This window comes from Aquarana catesbeiana, linkage group LG05 (genome assembly GCF_042186555.1).
Source record: "Aquarana catesbeiana isolate 2022-GZ linkage group LG05, ASM4218655v1, whole genome shotgun sequence".
In the NCBI taxonomy this organism is placed as follows: domain Eukaryota; kingdom Metazoa; phylum Chordata; class Amphibia; order Anura; family Ranidae; genus Aquarana; species Aquarana catesbeiana.
Genome location: NC_133328.1, coordinates 49,773,959 through 49,794,477, shown reverse-complemented (window position 1 = coordinate 49,794,477; position 20,519 = coordinate 49,773,959). Strand labels below are relative to the sequence as shown.

General features: G+C 43.9%; 1 protein-coding gene across 5 annotated transcripts in view; it reads left to right on the top strand.

Annotated features, from left to right (window-relative positions):
- The window catches only part of ST8SIA6 (ST8 alpha-N-acetyl-neuraminide alpha-2,8-sialyltransferase 6), a 222,968-nt gene extending 204,990 nt beyond the window's left edge, over nucleotides 1-17,978 (top strand). For 3 of the 5 annotated variants that reach the window (XM_073629721.1, XM_073629722.1, XM_073629724.1), the window contains exons 8-9: nucleotides 11,522-11,614; nucleotides 14,325-17,977. In XM_073629721.1, the coding sequence (XP_073485822.1) occupies nucleotides 11,522-11,614; nucleotides 14,325-14,793 (562 nt within the window). In that variant the 3' untranslated portion in view covers nucleotides 14,794-17,977. Of the gene's footprint in view, nucleotides 1-11,521; nucleotides 11,615-14,324 lie in introns of all 5 variants that reach the window. The other 2 variants (XM_073629720.1, XM_073629723.1) reach the window with 2 other exon arrangements.
- The last annotated feature ends 2,541 nt before the right edge of the window (nucleotides 17,979-20,519 follow it).

The following is a 20,519-nucleotide window of genomic DNA, read 5'->3' as shown; positions in this document are numbered from 1 at the left end:
CAACGCATCCGTCCCGCATGCAAGAGGATCTTTTGTCCTTGCCACAAATCTGTCTATCTTTTTGTTGAATCGGGATGCAAAGAGATCTACATCTGGAACCCCCCATCTTTGGCATATGGCCCAAAAGACGTCGGGATGCAGAGACCATTCCCCTGGAAGTAACTGCTGGCGACTTAGATAGTCCGCCTGCCAATTCTCTATTCCCGGGATGAAAACTGCCGATATGCATGGCACATGCATCTCTGCCCAGACTAAGATCTGGTTCACCTCTTTTTGAGCAGCTCGGCTCCGGGTGCCTCCCTGATGATTGACATAAGCCACTGCTGTGGCATTGTCGGACTGGATCCTGACCGGACAACCCTGTAGCCTGATAGTCCAGGCTTTTAGAGCTAGATGTATCGCCCGGATCTCCAGAATGTTGATGGGTAAGGTCCTCTCTGTCTTGGACCATACTCTTTGGACCGCAGCCTGTTCCAGAACTGCTCCCCAACCTGACAGACTGGCATCTGTTGTTGCCACCGTCCAGGTAACCGGTAGAAAGGATTTCCCCTTCTGCAGGTTTTCGGGTATGAGCCACCAATTGAGGCTCTGACGCCCCGCATGCGACAGGTGCATCGGAAAGTCTAATGCCTGAACCTTCTTGTTCCAGGTCGACAGAATACTGTTGCAGCATTCTTGAGTGAAACTGAGCATAGGGAACTGCTTCGAATGAAGACACCATCTTCCCTAGTAGCCTCATACAAAGGCGGACTGAGGGACCCTTCTTGGTCCTTACTGTCAGAATCAGCTCTCTCAAAGCAGTGATCTTTGCCTGGGGTATAAATATTTTCTCCTGGCTTGTATGTATAATCAGACCTAAATATTCCAGTCTTCTTACTGGTTTTAGGAAAGCCTTTTCTAAGTTGAGGATCCAACCTAGGTGTTCTAGATACCTGACCGTGGTCCTCAAGTTTCCATTCAAAGAGGCTACCGACCGGTCTATCAAGAGCAGGTCGTCTAGGTATGCTATGACAGCTATACCCTGAGCCCTTAATCTGGCCAGAGGAGGAGCCAAGATCTTTGTGAACACTCGAGGTGCAGTGGCTATCCCAAAGGGCAGAGCCATAAACTGGAAATGGCGCCCTCCTACCTCGAAGCGCAGAAACTTCTGATGAGCAGGAAAAATGGGCACATGCAGATATGCATCTCTGATGTCTATTGATGCCAGAAATTCTCCTCCCTGCAGGGTGGGAACTACTGTTCGAATTGATTCCATGCGGAAGGATTGAATCCTTAGGAATCGGTTCAGATCCCTTAAGTCCAAAATGGGCCTGACATCCCCATTTGGCTTTTGGACCGTAAAAAGGTTGGAATAGAAGCCCAATCCCTGGTCCTTTGCGGGAACTATCATAATGACCTCCTGCGACAAAAGTCGCTCTAACGCTAGAAGGAGCGACTGCTTCTTCTCTGGGTCTCTGGGAACATTTGATCTGAGGAACCGAGGAGAAGGGAATTCCTGAAACTCCAGCTTGTACCCTAAGGTTACCGTGGAGACTACCCATCTGTCCTGGAAGTCCTCCTGCCAGAGCTCTGAGAATTGTCGCAGTCTTCCCCCCACTCGAGTGAGCGGGGGCGCCCCCTCATGCAGAGGTCTTAGTGTTTTGCCTAGTAGGCTTCTTTCCCCAGGACTTCTTTTGTCCCTGGGGTTGACTCTTGTCTCTGGACCCCGATGGAGGCGGCCGTCGAGACTGCCTGGAGGCTGAAGCCCCCGGCGCTGGGGAAAGAGTCCGTTTGAAAGAGGGGCGCTTACTCTTCTTCTTGACAGGTAAGAGAGTGCTTTTCCCACAAGAGATTCTCTTGATATAGTTATCCAAGTCCTCTCCAAACAACCTTGCACCACGAAATGGAAACCCAGCCAATAGCTTCTTACATGGTGCTTCGGCTGACCAATTTTTCAACCATAGGATTCTACGTATATGCACCAACCCCAGTGAAAGACGGGAGGTTTGCACGATAGAATCTCTAATGGCGTCAACCACAAAGCATAAGGCCGCTGGAAGGTTAGCAAACCCCTGGGCCTGCTGTTCAGGTAATACTTTGATGACCTGCTTAACATGGTCTCTTAAGTATTGACAGACTCCAATCGCTGCTATTGCAGGTTGGGCCACTGATCCTGCTAAGGAGAAAACATCCTTCAATAGGGATTCCATCCTTTTATCTACAGGATCCCTGAGCATCTGAGCATTGTCTACAGGACAAGTCAGGCTATTATTTATGGAGGAAATGGCGGCATCAATAGCTGGTATTCCCCACATTTTAATAAACTTTTCTTCCATCGGATAAAGTGTTGAAAACTTTCTCGGCGGAAAAAAACGTTTGTCTGGGTGATCCCACTCAGAATAAATAAGCTTTTCAAGTAAAGTATGAACAGGAAAAGCATGTGCTGCTTGGAAAGGTTTCAGTGACCCCAAAGCAGAAGAGGATTCTTTAGCAGTTTCAGGTATGGGCAACTTAAATGTGGAGCGGACCAATCCAGTGAGGATCTGCACTAAGACTTTCTCCTCTTGGGAAGTCGCAGAGGGTCCCTCTCCACCTGAATCCTCCGAAGAGGAATCATCCATCCCATCCCGATCCTCTGAAAGGGATTCATCTCCTTTATCCCAGAGCTCCTCTGTCTGAGGGTCTTGGGGAACAGAGGAAAGCCTAGTGCGTTTTCTTCCACTGAGTGAAGACGTAATCACGGCCATTAATCTTTCCTCTAGACCATTAATGGTTGAGGAAAAAAACCTCTTGTGTAATATATACAGGGGCTGAAGTGCCAGAAGCAGGTGTAGCCCCTGACCCCGATGGCTCTCCCTGGCTAGCCGTCCCTGGCCCATCTTTAGGGGGGAAGGATGCTGCCGACAGGGGACCCTCAGAACCTGAACGAGATCCCCTAGTGTCTCTGGTTCCTGGGGTGCTTGAACCTCTTCTACCCATAGTGCAAAGCAACAAGGTGTGAGGTATACAAATGAACACTGTCCGCTGAGCGATGTAGTCTGGCTAAAAGCCTTGCTACCCAATGCTCAGTCTGGTGTTACTTCAGTAAATGCTGCCTAGGAGAATGCCTGTGTCCCACCTTACATGCGACCGTCAGCTCTGTGTCTCTCAGAAGGCTGAGTGCACCTGTACAGAGTGCCTTTAATAGCCTGCAGCTGGCCTGAGTGGGAGTCTAAACACTCTGTGCTGACATCCCGCCCCCTCCTCTACCGCCCCCCCCCCCTCGAGTTTTGAAAAAAACGAGCGCTTCCCGCACTGCCGACTCTCCTGTCATGCTCTGGAGAAAAGGCTGGGGATGGGGGGGGGGGGGGGAGGAGGGAGACTGGTAACAAGATTTGCCTGAACGGCTATCTTCAGAGATGGTGGCCATTAGGCCACAGAGCCCGGGTGGTATAACCACTTTCTAGACCCCTGTGGCCCCTCTCTAGCCTGGGGGGGGAACATTCAAACATGAGAAATCCCCCCATCCACCTTACCTGCTTGCAGCCTGCTTGATACGCTGGGACATACACAGCGATTACAACACCTGAGACAGACATTCAGCATGTGTAGGTTTGTGCTCTTGGCAGCCCCCGGTGGTCACAATAGGCATAGCATGCATTTACCTTAAAGGAGAAAAGCCACTAGAACTCAAAAATTCTGTGGAATCTCCTCTTACCTTATCCAGCCGCAGGGTGCCGTTTACACAGACCCAATCTTCACCTCTCACGGTGGGCTCCGTTTGAAAAAACCGTCAGAGACTGGGGCCCCCATCAGTAGGGGGATCCAACAGTTCTGGGACCGTAAAGCACCTCGCCAGAAATTAGGAAGTTTAAAGCCATTTTCTGATCTGCGGGGTCCAGCTCTCTAAAAAGAGAAGCATTACGGGTAAAACCTCGTTTCTTCGGACACGAGGCCCGGGTACCATTCAATTCGGCCATGAAAAGACACTTTGAATGGATCCGGTTCGCCTGGCTTGCCCCAGTATAGGATCTTAGGATATTCCCTTTGGAGCTCAGCACAGGACATCTTTACACGTCCATCACCTAAGACACTGGCGTAAAAACTGAGGTATCCCTGCAAGGGGGAGGGATTATATAGGGGGTTGAACTTCCTGATAGGGTGTGCCAGTGTCCAATCACCAGTGATACCTATATAACCCATCAGTAATTACTGTGGCTCTGTGTCCCGTGATGTTCGAGAAAGAAATAGCATTTTTGGTGAGAGATTTCCAAAGGGTTAATCGCTTCTTTTTTCTCAATTAAATGTTTTAGTTTGCATTTTTTTGAGTGGTACAAGATCAAGACTTAACCACAGTCTTAAAGTGGTTCTAAAGGCAGAATTATTTTTATCTTAATGCCCCCCTCAGCCCCCCTAATATTTACATGAGCTCCATCTCAATCCAGCGATGTACACGAGTGCCTCGGCCATCTGGGACTCTCCCACTGCTGTCAATCAAAGTCAGTTAGCCAATGAGGAGAGAGAGGGGCAGGGCCAAACTGCGACTCCCCGTCTGAATAGACACACAGAACTGCGGCTCGGCTCCCCTATAGCAAGCTGCTTGCTGTAAGGGGCACTCAACAGAAGGGAGGGGCCAGGTGCGCCAGCGAGGGACCCAAGAAGAGGAGGATCTGGGCTGCTCTGTGCAAAACCATTACACAGAGCAGGTAAGTATAACATGCTTGTTGTTTTTAAAGAAAACAAAAAAAAGAGACTTTAGTATCACATTAAATACTATTACATTATGATACTTAGCTACTTGGTAATGAAAAAGTCACTCCCATTCAAATTCACTATGCACATTGACATAACCCAACAAACAGCTTTTTCTTCAGAGCAAAAAATGGTAGGAATCTGCAACAAAGTTCCTTAAAATCCTTGCAATGTTCATTGTTAACCCGGAGGGGAGTTTAAATGCAAGCCAACTGCAAAAAGTAGCAGTGTTGTTATAGGCTGTGCTCAGTTTTGGGCACAAGTTCACAAAAAAGGATATTGGGGAACTGGAGAAAGTGCAGAGAAGGGCAACCAAACTGATAAGAGGCATGGAGGAGCTCAGCTATGAGGAAAGATTAGAGGAGCTGAATTTACTCCAATTGAGAAGAGGAGATTAAGGGGGATCAATATGTATAAATACATAAGTGGTCCGTATAGCGAATTTGGTGTTGAGTTATTCACTTTAAGGAAAAATGGGAATGGAGGCCAGTCCCCTACTGGTGCTCCATGAATGAAAAAGATATGGACTCGGTACCAGTTTAGACAGTTTACACAATCGGTTTAAAAAAAATGTATTTATACAAAAAAGGATATCCCAATACATTGTAACATGTTCAATAAAATCCATTGCAAGACACTATTAAAAATGTAGCATAACAATACATGTGTGTCACTAATATTTAAAGTGCCCCTCAGGTACCCAGAGGTATAGTGGGTCCTCAAAGGTCATGTATTCCTCAACATGTTTCGCAGAACTCTACTGCTTCATCATCAGGAGAACTGTCTGAAATGAGTTATTCAAATAATAATCAAAATAAAGCATATAAACATGGTGTACACCATGATATGCCAAGTATTTAGCAGTATAATGGGGAAAAATACAAGACACAGAGAACACTGTCACTTACCAAGGAGGACCCCACAAGCAGCCAAGGTCGAAGCACCACCCAAAAGGTTCCCCGATGGCGGATGTGCGGGACGTATACAAGTGGATGAGTAACTAAGATAGAAAAATATTTAATAAAATATGGAGGGAAAAAGGAAAAGGAGGAAGAAAATGGGGAAGAAGGAGGGAGGGGATAGAAAAATAGAAAAAAGGGGGGGGAGAAGAAAGCAGGGGGAGAAAAAGGGGAGGAGAGGCAAAGGAAGGAAAAGAGTGTGGGGGGGAGGGGGAAAAAGGGTAATGGGAAGGGGGAGGGGAAAGGGAACAAGGGGGAGGAGGGAAAGAGAGGGATGGGAAGAGAAAGTTGTGTAGATAACTGGGTAACTGACCCTACTAGACCAATTAAATTGGCATCTATCCAAGGAGGGGGGGACACAGAAAATAAAAACTAGAGCCAAACTTGAGGTCTCCTCAATGGCAATCCTCAGCCAGGCACCCAAAGTTAGGTTGGAGCCACAGAGCTGAAGCATAAGGTCTATAAAGTACAAGGGAAAGAGAAGCATAAGTTGATACATACTATAAAGTACACCATGCTGGACCCAGCTCCCATCAAAAAGGGTGCATGGGTAAGTCCAGTCACAAAAGAGAGAATGAGCGAAGTGTATATAGCCGTGTGTATATAGCCGCGGGCTTACCTCACTATACATCCATGTATATATCTCTCTTTTGTGGCTGGACTTACCCATGCTTCCTTTTTTATAGGAGCTGGGTCCAGCATGGTGTACTTTATAGTAGGGCAGGTGAGCCTGGGGTAGCCCACCCCTCCTTAAAGGCACAGGGGCACACTAGACACCCAGCACATAGCACAATGGTTGCAAAGGTGTCCAGTGTGTCCCCTCACCAATGTTACATCAGTAACAAACAAATGGCCCCTGCCCACACCTACAACTGGCCTTCACAGCAAGGAGCACATAGAAGGGTAACGCATGCAAAACAAAACTAAAGCAAATTCTCAGCTCAAATCGCCAACCAGTTTGCTACCAAGAAAATTCCCCTGGGGCAGGGCCATTTGTAAAAGAAAAGAAAAACCTATTAAAGACCATACAAAATAATATATTAAACCCAAATGGCCATAAAAGCTGGAACCTATTGGCCTCCTATTTCCCACACGTTCTCCTGAATAAACCAAGATCATACGGTCCATAGGAGGCTATTTCATCTAGGTGTAATTTTGACTCCGTAAAGGTATTTTTTGTCTATCGTATGGAGCTCACTTTTCACAACTTGTCCAGTCCATGGTAGTTAGGGAGTTAGCTGCTGCAATGATGTCTTTATGTTTTCTCCAAGACTTGCCTTTTCCTTTTTCTGGCCACAGGCTTTACCGTGCAGGTTCGTATGGGAAAGGGTACCAGATAACATCCTCATCTTGACTACTCTCTTTTCCAACCCAAAAGACTCAATATACCCCAATTCAAGGCTTCTACCACACTATACGTGGGTCTCACTCACTCCAATCCTATGGTTGGTAAAAATTTACCAAACCTTACCAGTAACCCTCTTTTACATGTAGTCCCAACACACTTTAAATTCCAGGGTGACAACACTGCTCCACTATATACAGTATACAATCTAATGAGTGATCGTTGTCACCCTAGGACAGGAAGTGTGTTTAATAGTAGGATCATGGGTGAAAATAAAGTGAAAATGCATGAAAAAAAGAAATTAGGAGCCACCACATCTAAAGACTGGTCGGCTGAAATATATAATATTTTTTCTTCTTGGGTTTAACAGCTGATAAGATTTCAGTCACACCATGGGTGCATTGCTTTTAATGAGTCATTCAACTCAGACTTTCATATGGAAAGGAGCAGTAAAGTACAACCATTGTGTAGAACCACAAACAACTATGATATTAAATTACATGCAGTAACAAGGATCTTAGAACATTAACATACTGTTAAGATTATTTAGATCAATCGAGTGTATCTAAAAAAAAAAAATAAATGAATAAAAAATGAAAAGCCTTCACATTCCCTTTAATGAAAGAAGCTTGTTCTATCTCATAGGTCTTCTTCAAAATTGGTACCATATCTTTAATGCTTTGCAGTTAAGCAAACTTCAAATAAAACAAGGATATGTATGATCCTGACTTCTTTATTAACCATAATAAATGAAGGCAGTAAAAGTCACTTCGTTATTTTTCAATAAGCTGCTGTGTAAGCAGTGCTATTTATGAGCCATATTCATTTTTTTTAACGTCCTAAACACCATGTAACCCTAGTCTTTAGGAGACAATTTAGCTGGATAAAGTAATATGATTGATATTTGACGGAAGGCAATTCTCTAACTGTAAATTGTGAAGTTGTAATGATGTTAGATTAAAGAACACTTGGGATCTGGAGTACATTAAGTCATTGTCCTTTGCTTTGTTCTTGAATGACTAACAACTTCTCAATTTATCTCTATGACTCAAGCGATTTATGACATATTAACTGGAGATGAGCCTCACTGATCCCTGGAGATCTGGGCTCTTATAAATCTTATGACAAGAAAAAGCGTGCTCAAAGGAGCTTGTTAAAAGAATGTGTAAATAAGTCGTGTTTTATAGGGGTTTAACACTTTGCTTTTTTTATCCACTAGGACACCGTAGTCTGGAGGTTTTCATGGGTGGTCCAAAATTGTTTTTAGATTTAATAGCTGTGCAAATAAAAAGTGAAGAATTTTATTTTAAAGCTGAACTCCTGGTAGGTTTTAAAAAGAAAACAACTTTTATGTCAGTTAGGTCATTAAAAATATTAAAAGAGAAGTACGGGAATCAAAAAAATAAACACACATACTCACCTAGATGGCTGCCCCCAGCCAGCTCTACACTGAGAACTGAGCAATCAAATACAGCTGATCTCTCAGTTCTCGGGTCTGCTCTGAGCACAGAGTGTTGACTATCGCAGCTGTCCCCCCACCAGCTCTACAGTGAAAACTGAGCAATGAAATACAGCTAATCTCTCAGTTTTCGTGTCTGCTCCTAGTCTGCTGTCAGTCACCGCTTTGTGCTCTGCCCCTCCAGCACTCGCTGGAGCTCTGGACTGTGAACAGGGTGGGAGCGGCTTGCTCAGGCTCTCAGGGGCATGCTGAAAGGCTGAACCAGCTGCCATTAATACATCTGGGCAGATCCAGATGTTGTCTGGATCCCTGCAGAGACTGGACCAGCTCTGTGACGTCAGCGGACAGTGGGCGTTGGCAATACTTTTTCTTTAAATTCATAGTACTTACATTTTTAGAATTCAGTGATTTTATGCACTCACTGTGACATCACTGAAGGGATGAAGTACAAAAGGCAAGACTGCACACTAATTTCCTGCACATACAGGAAGTTTTACTACCACAAGTGAGATCCAAGCTACAGCACACAAAGCTCACTTTCCAGTTTCCATACAGCTGAAATTAAGCTGCACTACAGCACAAAAAGCTCACTCCCCAGTGTCCATATTTCTTTAATTTGTCTGCACTGAAGCACAAAAAGCTCACTCCCCAGTGTCCATATTTTTTTAATTTGTCTGCACTGAAGCACAAAAAACTCACTCCCCAGTGTCTATATACCTGTAAACTTCACTGCAGTACACAAAGCTTCCTCTCCAGTGTCCGTACACCAGTGATGAGATCAGCTTTGCAACACACAAAGCTCCCTCTCCAGTGTCCATATACCTGTAATGAGTCTTCACTGCAGCACACAAAGCTTCCTCTCCAGTGTCCGTACACCAGTGATGAGATCAGCACTACAGCACACAAAGCTCACTCGCCAATGTCCATATACCTTTACGGAGTCTGCACTGCAGCACAAAAAGCTACTACCCAGTGTCCATATACCAGTAATGAATCTGAACTTCAGCACACAAAGCTTCCCCTCCCAGTGTCCCTATACCAGTGATGAGATCAGCACTGCAGCAGACAAAGCTCACTGTCTGGTACCCATGTTAGCAGTGAAATCTGCACTGCAGCACACAAAACGCACTCTCCAGTATCCATACTACCAATAAGATCTGGGCAGCAGAACAGAGCTGTATAAGTTCCACACTGCAGCACACACAGCCTAATCCCAAGTGTCCATATACCACTAATAACATCTGCACTGCTGCACACACAGCTCCCTCCCTAATATCCATAATCCACTAGTAGGATCTGCACTGCTGCACACACAGCTCCCTCCCTAATATCCATAATCCACTAGTAGGATCTGCACTGCAGAAGACACAGTTCACTTCCCATTGTCCATATACCACTAAAAAGATCTGCACTGCAGAACACACAGTTCACTCCCAGTATCCGTGCCAGCAGTGAGAGCTGCATTGCAGCACACAAAGCTCACTCTTCAGTGTCTGTGCCAGGCCATTTTAAAGCTGGTCATAAACTAGTAGAATTCCATTTGAATTGTTTTGTTTGAAGAATGTTGGTTCGATTTTCAAATCATTAGTGTGATAAAATCGACATTCATTTTCAACCGCAGAAAATTTGAAAAAGCTAGGTGGAAAATTTTTCTTGAGCGAACAAATTTCTAACAGTGCATGTGATTTTCTGGTACAATAATTTTTATTGTGTTAAACAAAGCCAAATCGAGGAGAAAAAAGGAAGAATGGTCCCATGCAGGGGAACAAAACATCAAATCACTTGTGAATACAAACAAAACACATTTCCAATGTTTTATAGTAGAAGCATCCAGCACTAGTGTCGGAGGTGGTAACGAGTAATTGGGCACGGGGGCCTGAGACTAGGGAGAGATAGGGAAGCAGAGGGTGAGGTAGGGTGAAACAGGAGGAAAGGTAAGAACCGAGTAGAATAAAGAAGGAAGAGAAAAGATGCAGAACCAGGCAGGGGTGGGGAGATGGTCAAGACATGAATAGAAAAAAGAGATGTAGGCTTAAACGTGAAGAGCGAGTGGAGCCTTCGCGTTAGATGGCATACTAGCGCGGTCCAGAATACCAAAGCTGGCCAGGGGCAGAGAGGGGAGAGCATAGGACCACCAAGCTTTCCACACTTTGAGGAACTTAGCATGTGAGTCATGAAGTATACTGGCCATCTTCTCATGTAGCATGAGGGTAATCACAATGCTCTTCACCTCTGCAAACCCAACTGAGGGCTTCCTCCAAGCTCTGGCAATAGCACGCTTTGTGGCAATGAAAAGGTAGGTGGCCAACTTTTGTTGGTATGAGAAGAGGCCTGGGAGGGGGCAGTGGAGAAGTGCATGCTGGGCGTCCTTGTGGAAAGATATATGAAAAAGCGTTGAGAGGAAGCCCTAGACCCTGGACCAGAATCCCACCAAACGTGGGCAAGACCACCAAATATGGATCTCGTCTCCGCATTGGCCACATCCCCTAAAGCATCTATCATTGTATGATGGGTTTGAATGGGTTATTGACTGGGACCCAATACCAGTGGAAGAGAACTTTATAGGCTGCCGCCATGGTGACCATGTTGAGAAACATTTGGCTACGGATGACCAGGCCTTGCTCCAGTCCTCTAAATCTATAGAGACTGCCAAGTCTCATTAGTGTATGTGATTTTCATTCAGTAAAGTTCATTCATATCAAAATCAAATGTTAAAAGAAAATTAAATTTTGAAGTACTTTCAAACACAACATTCATCAAGTTGTTGAATGTACTGAGAATTTTCATACAAATGTTTGTACGAACATTCATTGGAAAATGTCCTTGTGTATGAACAGCTTTAGAGGCAGAGCTCCAGCATTTTCTGATAGTGCCAATACTATGTCTATTCCTTGATAAATCAGCCACAGCTTTCAATGTATTTTCAGACTCTGCATCACTTTAGCTGGATAGCATTTACTATATGACTCTTCAACAGCTATCAGTAAAACTCTATTGACTTAGCTGTCCTTATAATAAATCATGTTTATGTTGTTCTTTGTGTTTCAGGTGTAACCTTCCACCCATTTGGGGTAATGTCAGTATTGATGTTGGAAATAAGACGGACCTTGTCACAGTGAATCCCAGCATCATTGCTCTGAAGTAAGTTGATCTGCTGTAAAATAAAAGCTTCAGTTTAGTTCAAAGATATTTACTTAACCACTTGCCGAACGACTGATGCCGTTATACGTCAGCAAAATGTCACATACCCGCGAATCGACGTACGGGTACGTCTTCCCCTTTAAGAGCTGCCGGAGGTGCACGCCCGCGGCATGGCAGCACGCTCGCCGCCGGCCACCCGCGATTGCAGGAACGAGAGCTAAAATGGGGATTTGTGTGTGTGTAAACACACAAATCCCTATTCTATCAGGGGAGAGGAGACATATGGTTTGTTCCTAGTAAGTAGGAACAACGATATGTCTCCTCCTGCAGTCAGTCCTATCCACATACAGTTAGAGCCCTTTCACAATGACAGCATGAGGGGCGTCGGCGGTAAAGCGCCGCTAATTTTAGTGGCGCTTTACTGCAGTTTTAGAGGCGTTTTTAACCCCCGATAGCAGCCGAATAAAGGGTTAAAAGCGCCCGCAGGCGCTTCGGTGGCGCTGCCCATTGATTTCAAAGGGCACGGGCGCTTTAGGAGTGGTATGAAGTGGAATGCCAGTTGCGATCCAGGACTTCTTGTACATCAGTACCTAACCTCACAAATGTTTTTTTGGCTGAATGGTAGGTTTGCCACCTTTTCTTCAAGCCAAACCTAAACACATTAGCGGCCTGGGACACCTTTGGGTGCCCCAAAGAGAGTAGTAATGCGGTGCGTATAGCATGCTGCAGCAAAATGTGGGTATGGCCAAATTGCTCTTGCTGACATCATCACCCTGCCCCCTAGTGATGTAGAACCTGCCACCAGTCAGCCACCCACAGTTCTCAGACGGCAACAGATTTGTGTGTGACTATTTTGGTTACTTGGGGAGCCACAGCCTGATCTAAATAATGTGCCTGGGTTTCAGTCCGCCTGAAACCCGGACACATGATCCAAAACCTGGACTGTCCGGGTGAATCCCGGACAGGTGCCAACCCTACTGAATGGGTGAAAATTCCCACAGACGCACTCTAAAATCTTTTTGGAGGGCCCTACTTGAAAAGTTACAGCTGTTATAGCCGTGATGGGAGGGCAACACCATATTGATTGTCATGTTTTTTGGAATAGCAAGCTCATATAGGTGTGATGGTCAGGTGTTTCCCTTATTTATCACATGTACCGTATTTATCGACGTATAATACGCACCCCAATTTAAGGGGGAAGTTTCAGGAAATTGTTTTTTTTTTTAAATAAACCACTTTGAAGCAAAATAATGGTCAGTGAGCATCAATGCAGCCTAATCTGTGCCCATCTGCAGCTTCAGTGCAGCCTGATCTGTGCCCATCTGCAGCCTAATCTGTGCCCATCTGCAGCTTCAGTACAGCCTGATCTGTGCCCATCTGCAGCCTGATCTGTGCCCATCTTCCTCATCAATGCAGCTCACCATCTCTCCTCGCAGGAAATCACGAGCCGTCATCTGTTTACTTGGCTCTCAGTTGGCAGCCACATACACAGTCCCGCCTCCGCCATCGGCATTGGACCAGCTCCTGTGATAGACAGAACACTGGTCCAATGCCGGTGGCCGAGGCGGGACTGTGTGTGTGACGTGCAAGCCGAGTGAGAGCCAAGCGGAAAGCCGAGTGAAGGGGAGATGGCGGCTCTGTGATTTCCGGAGGCACTTGTCCCCCTCCTTCCCCTCTGAGGTACACTGTTGGCGTATAACACGCACCTGCGATTTCCCCCCTTTTTCAGGCAAAAAAAGTGCATGTTATACGCCGATAAATACAGTGCTTATATGGATCAGTCAATTTTATGCAGCACTTTACATATATATTGTACATTCACATCAGTCCCTGCCCTAGAGGAGCTTACAATCTAAGGTCCCTCCTGGGGAGATCTTCCTTCACTTCTTGTCTAAGACTCGCAACATGAAGTGAGAGGAAAATTCTCCAAAGTGAGGAGAAATGCTCTCTTAGACAGCTCTCTATGGAACAGATGTCCTCAATGGAAGATTTTGTCACTGTTCTTGCTCCAATTATAATTGTAACATTTTGACTTTTCCATAATTTTCTGCCCCAGAGTCAGCGGTCACCAGTAATAAAGTAAATCTCCCCAGCGAAAATACCTAAAGAATTTTTTCGTCTTTAGATACTCTTTAAGAGAAGAGCTCCAGTTCTTTTTGTAAAAATTAAAAGTCAGCAACTTCAAAAACTGTAGCTGCTGGTTTTTAATAAAAAGACACTCTTCAGACCCAGGATCAAGCCCTGCTCTCACCTGAGCCCTTTTCTTCACCTGTCCTCGGGCCCTGGTGCCAGCATCTTAACTGTGGACACCCGGCTGTGCCAGCTTGCGGCTTCACAGCCAGGTGCCTGCTGTCCATTTCAAATTGGCCCGCATTCTTCTGGGACCTGTGATGCGCTCCAGAAAACTGCAGGAAGGCAGAGGAGAATCTAGGCGATCCAAGTGGAAGTGGGAGCGGGTACCTGTCAAAACCAGGTACTCGCCCCCCCCCCCCCCCCCCCAAACAAGTTTCATTTGTGAAAGAGGAGGATGGGAGGAGGCCTTAAAACAGAACTTCCCCTTTTTGTGAAGCTCCACTTTAAGTCAAAATCTTTTACATACAACATTATACATAACAAAACACGATACAAATGCAAAATGTATTTATTGAAATGTTGCTTTTAAATCACTACATTTGGTCTTACATAACTTGTATTGCCATTTTTTATGCAGATATGGAAAACTCAATGACATGAAAACCGCCTTTCTGAAAAATCTCACAAATTATGGTTACTCGTTCCTGTTGCTGCCTGCTTTTTCCTATAGCAGTAACACAGCCATCTCTTTTGAAGTCCACCACCTACTGAGGAAATATCAAGCTAAACAGAAAGCTATATTTTTTCATCCCAACTACCTTAAAAGCCTTGCTCAGTTTTGGAAAGGGAGGGGCGTCCGGGCCTACCGCCTGTCCACCGGATTTATGATAACCAGCGCGGCCATAGAACTCTGTCAGGACGTCACACTGTATGGATTCTGGCCTTTCTCTAAAAACCTGGACGGGAAACCCATCAGCCACCACTACTACGACAACCAGCTACCAAAGCCTGGCTTTCATGCCATGCCCAAAGAGTTTTATCAAGTTCTTCAACTTCATCATAAAGGAGTTCTGAAGCTTCAACTTGGTGAATGTGAGAAGAGATGAGAATCTAAAGGTCTTTTTTTAACTTATTCAAATGCTAAAATGCTGTCTCCAATCAAGATCTGTATCTGGATATGTTTGGACCTCTGAGGTTAACATAGCTTCCATTATGGAACACTTTAAGAATCAGTAAATAAAAAAAAAATGTTGTCTATTGTAAATGTCATTTGGAATTCTTGGTCCACCGCAGATTCCATTATAGACACTGGAGACACAAGAGCTGATAACAATCAAATTGCCAAATTTGAATTTCATTTATAAGTGTATTGACCTTACAAGGCCACCATGGGTTTCACAATGGATCACACTATGAATCAGTGAAAAAATATCCAATTGCTTTTGGAGAACTTAGTCTAGGTGACTTCACAAGCCACCATATTTTCATTTGTGGAAAGTTTTTGGGAGTGGTATTGCTCTTTGGTGCACATTCCAGATAAACTGGATATTTGATACGTAATCTGGAAAGATTTAATAAACAAAAACATTACCACTTTCTGCATTCGCAAATGCAAGAAGGTTTTTTATTTTTACCATAAACTTAAATAGAATTTTTTGTTCGTAGTCCTAAGGAACATCTTATGATAAGGACGCTTGTGCAATACAAATCTCATTATGGACTTAAACTGCAATATATTTAACATCCATTTTTTGCAAAGCAGGAGGAGAAACCATGGCAATTGATATATATTTGAGTGGAAAATAGGCACTTAAAGTGATTTTAAAGATATATTATTAACTTACTTGATTGCAAAGATTGCTTTTTGCTTTCCTTTTACGGATCGATTTTTTTGTGCTTTTCTGACGTTTTCAAAAAGTATAGATATATTTATTTATGTACGTGTCAAACAAACTCAGGAGCTCAGTTGACAAAATTTTCAACTTGAAATTGTTTACATTTTTTATGCTTTAAATAGACGCGAAAAGTATTTTTGTTAGTGAATGGACATGTCAGGTGAAGAAAGCCAAATTAACAAGGGGACTGATGAAAACTCAAGAAAACCTTGTTTTTATAGCTAGTAAACATATTATACTTGTGTGAAGTGTTCTTTATATCTAGAGGTGTTTTCTGCCTTTACTTGATATGTTAAACATTCCACTAAGATTCACACATTGTTCATATGGCCAAATAGATAAGTGAGGAGTGCAGAAAGAGAGAATAGCTATCCACCTTCTGTCCCCTATAAAAAGTATGTGAATCAGGACCCCACAACTGACCAAAAAGGGTGCTGAGTTATGTCGTGCAAATCCAGCACAGTAATTGGCTGGGATGTGTTGTGCTCTGTAATACACACTAGCTGTTCAGTCAATTACTCAGACTGGACTCAGACTTGACAATTGGTAGAGGGTGCGGAGCTGTGCAAAGTAAATTCATCACAGGGAGGTGTGGGGCTCTTAGCATCAATGGAAAAATATTCAAAAACTGAACTTATACCTTCCCTTTAGTTTTGCACAGTTGTACAGGCTCCTCCTAGGTACTGAAACTGCTTAATCTGACTTCACTGCACACTGTGAGCTTATCACAGTGTGCTTTAAAAGCTGCAAAAAAGTCATATAGAGCATACCCCATTTCCTGGCTGGGGAACATCCTGCTTCATCTAACTCTATCCTCCCCAGCTTGACTTTCCCTCAGCATAAAATGTATTTCCTAGGGTAGTCTATAAACGCCAACTCCTCCAGACTAACAACCGCCCATGAAGGCATTTTTATATTTGCATAACTATGAGCAACCCACTACTTGCATCAGGTCTGGGGGTTCTTGAGATTAGGGGCAGGGTGCCATGATGTTTTCAGTAAGCTACAGTATGTCCACCACCACACAAATGCCACCCCCTACACCAGCCATAATCTGCCTGCATTGCAGAGAGAAGCCTAGAAAACTGTTATTGTCATAAGAGTCATGATGATGTCACTAGATTTAAAATAAGGTATGTAATCAAAACGCAAATGTTTAAAAATCATTAGAATTTGAATGTAGGGGCAGTAAATGCAAAATATAAGCAGATTAAACTTCAGCTTTAAAGGCCATTGCTTTTCTTTCCCCTTTAAGACTCTTATCCCCTTCATATCTATTTATATTCAATAATGGGGGGGCATTTTTATTGCTTATCAATAACACCTACCTTTCAATACAATGGCTCATTCATTATTTCAAATTTGTAAGCATGAAAACCACTTCTGCCAATTAGAGATATCAAGATGATATCACCATTAATGCATTGAAGCTGAAACAGATACATATTATTACGGGGGAGCCAGTTTTGGGCCCGCAAAGGCCATGAACCCAGTGGTGACTGCTCACACTGCTACCGCTCTTATCACACTACTAGATAAAGATGATGTGAATGTACCTTCCCTTTCAAGATCATTGATAGAGACAACTCTTCCAAAGGGGACCCTATCACACTTTGGCTTAGTGGGGTCATGGAGCAGAAAATGGGAGCATATACTGTATACTTACAGTCTTTCTTGATTTACCTGGATACCTTAAAAGAAGTAAGCCGTTATGACAGTGCACTTGTATCCATTAAGTCTACAATGTGTTTTTTTTTAAATAAAAAAAATATTTAACTTTATAATCACAAGCAAATGTTTTTGTCTTTCATAAGCCTTATGGTGTTCAGGGTGCCATCCTGGTGCCACATTAACATGCCCTGCTCACATTTAGGGCTCCTTCATGCTATCGGGGGAGTGCAGTGCCCTCTTATGAGCGATCCGTGTTCAGATCGCTTTTCAGACAGGTGTTGAGAATTTGTTATATTGCCTCCTCGCTGCCTGATTTAATCCTATAATGCCACACTACCGCACCATTGCACACAATTGAGGTACGGTCCTCAATGGGCAAACTTGACACATGATGCTGCTTGTCAAACTCTGCACCCCGAGTTAAAAACGCTGCTCAGCCACTCGTTTTTACTGACCATCCATCTTAAAGAGACCTTACCCTGCGATGTTACATATTTTCCAGTGCTCAATGCATGCTCAGATTGACCAGATAAAAAAAGAGCGATTACTGAAAGTCAGTAGAGGGCTTCCAAGTTTTGACTTGAGCAGAGAAAGGAGTAGCGGCAATGTATCAAGTATAACAGCACTTTTATATATAAATATACTGTATATGTGTGTGTTTTTTATATTGATTTGAGTGGCTGCTATTTTTGCTTTTTTGGGTTTGGTGCAGAGACACTGGAGCTTTCCTTTAAAGAGCACTGCTCTTCTTTCAAGGTAATCCTGCTATTTGTCTATCACAATATATATATGTACTGTATATATGTTCCAAGTCGGGAACTCAAATGGTTTAGAGCAGTGGTCTCCAAACTGCAGCCCATGGGTCAAATGTGGCCCTTTGCTTGACTTTATCTGGCACTTGGGGCACCTTTCCTCTCACTGACACCAACAATAGTTCCCCCACTAATACCAACAATAGGGCACTATTCCTCCTTATACTGACCACAGGCGCTAAGTAATTTATTTATTCCCACTGACCACCAAGCCTGAAGCATTGGGAAGGATTTACTAAAGGAAAATAAACTGTACACTTTGCAAGTGCATTCTGCTCCTGCAGACTTATCTTCCAGCTCCAGGTCTGTAGTGAGTAACTATAAAGATCCACCAATAAGGGCTAGGGGTGGCCAATCCCGAATTTAATATAAAGGAGCAAATATCGCCCAGGTAAGTACTAGGGGCTTTGTAAGCAACGAGGGAAAAGATATAAACAAAATTTGTATAAATGACAATTTATGTGCTTTATTGCTATTTTCATTTCTCTGTCTGTGTATGTTCTATTATTATCATTTTTTTGTTTTGCATTTTAGAATGTGCTATGGTAGTTTCACGTTGCTTTGAACGCCCCTGATGAAAGGACCCCACATGTGTCCACAATTGCCACACACTAACGATCTAGCTCTGTAACTTGTTGTTTTTATCAAACTCATTTTTGGTGATGTCTGCACCTGAATAATTTTCTAAAAACTAATAAATAAATGATCATTTATACAAATTTTGTTTATATATTTTCCCTCGTTGCCTACATAGACCCTAGTACTTACCTGGGGGATATTTGCTCCTACAGGTCTGTAGTGAAGTACGGACCTTCAGTAATGGGGCTAGAGGAAGTGTCAATGGAGTGCGATGACGTCATCACATTTGTGCTCAGTTGAGAATCACGAGTGTCTCTGCCACGGGGCAGATGGGATTTGCAGTCTTTTTCTTTCACAAATTCCTGAATGCTGAATTCAAATAACAGGAACCCTTATATTCTGAAAGTGGGGGGAAGGGGCAGTTTGGGGGTGATCATATGTTATATTACACCCTAAATTTCATTGTAACATGAAACATGGTCCTAAACGTGGACTTCTCTTTTAAAGCCCAACTCCTTTCCAAGCTTTTTCTTTCATTTTGCATAGAACAGGGAATGGTTTGTAATTTCTGCAGGTTTTTATTGGTATCTGAGCCCTATTGGACAGATCTCACTTCCCTCCAGTGATGACAAAAACATATTTTAGTAGAGTGGGAACAGGTTAGAACTTAGTGCTTTCATTGCTGTCTGTGCCTTCCTGTCCCAGTGACAAACACGCCCACCTTTCCTTGTGGGAGTGTCCCAGGGGAAGGAAGTGAGGGATATCTATCCAATGGTGTCATAGGCAGCAATAAAGAAAAATTACAGGCTTGTAAAGTCCACCCCCAGGAAACTTGAAAATTATCCCTTGCAGAGGGGCTGCGCCTGCCCGGGAGGGCTTACTGCTTTTTAGTCTAAGGGAGAGTAAAGCTGGGTATACACATCTCGACATTCTGGCGGTTCAGCAGGAACCGGACAGATTTCGGTCCATGTTTACCCCTCTCTGTTCAACAGCAACTGGTTGTTAGACCAGCTTCTGTCGAATGGCCCTGCTGGAAAACCAGCATAAGATCAGCCACTGCAGCCAATGGCTGCAGCACGAATCTGTGTATTCTGCTAAAAGAATACAATAGTGCAGCCAAAGAGATCCCTTCATTCACATCGCTTGCATGGATGTGGGGATCGTTTTTTTTTTTTGTTCAATTAGAAAAAGTTGATGCATATACCCCGCTTAAAAGTGCTTTTACTTACCTGATCTTCCATTCCCCCAGCATATGGTGCTCCCTGTCTCTCTTGCTCACTTTCAATTCTGTGCTATGGGTCTTAAATTGGTCTTGATGATTTGAGGACCTTAGAACGCTGAAGCATGCTGGAGAAGATGCTTTAAAACATATCTTCACCCTCATGACACCCTTCCCTCCTATCCTCCCCTCCTCTAGGAGCCAGCTGAACCATGATGTAATCATCAACATGGCGGCAAGGGGCTGAGATGTGGTAGAGGACAAGAGGATCTCAGCGGGACAACGCTGGATCCTGAGGGTGAGTGCATTTTGAAAGCCTACACAACAGAACACCGGGTAAGCAGATGCAGGGGGTGAAAAAAATAGGGGGGGGCAGACGGATATCCATTTGAAGGACTAGTTTAGCAGTGTAAAGGAGCAGGTAAGTAAAACAGCAGTCACAGCTCCACCACAAAAAAAATTCACATTTCCCAGCATTCATTTTTGCTTTCTCTGTCCAAAACATAAGAAAAGATGGTTTGAATAAAACTTTGATGATGAAAATATGTGTTATTCCATTTTCGGCAGTCTTGTAATCCTAGTGAAAAGATGAAGAGTCAACACTGTTGACTTCATCCTTTCACTGTGGTTTTTGCTCTGCGCCTTCCGTTGTGGTC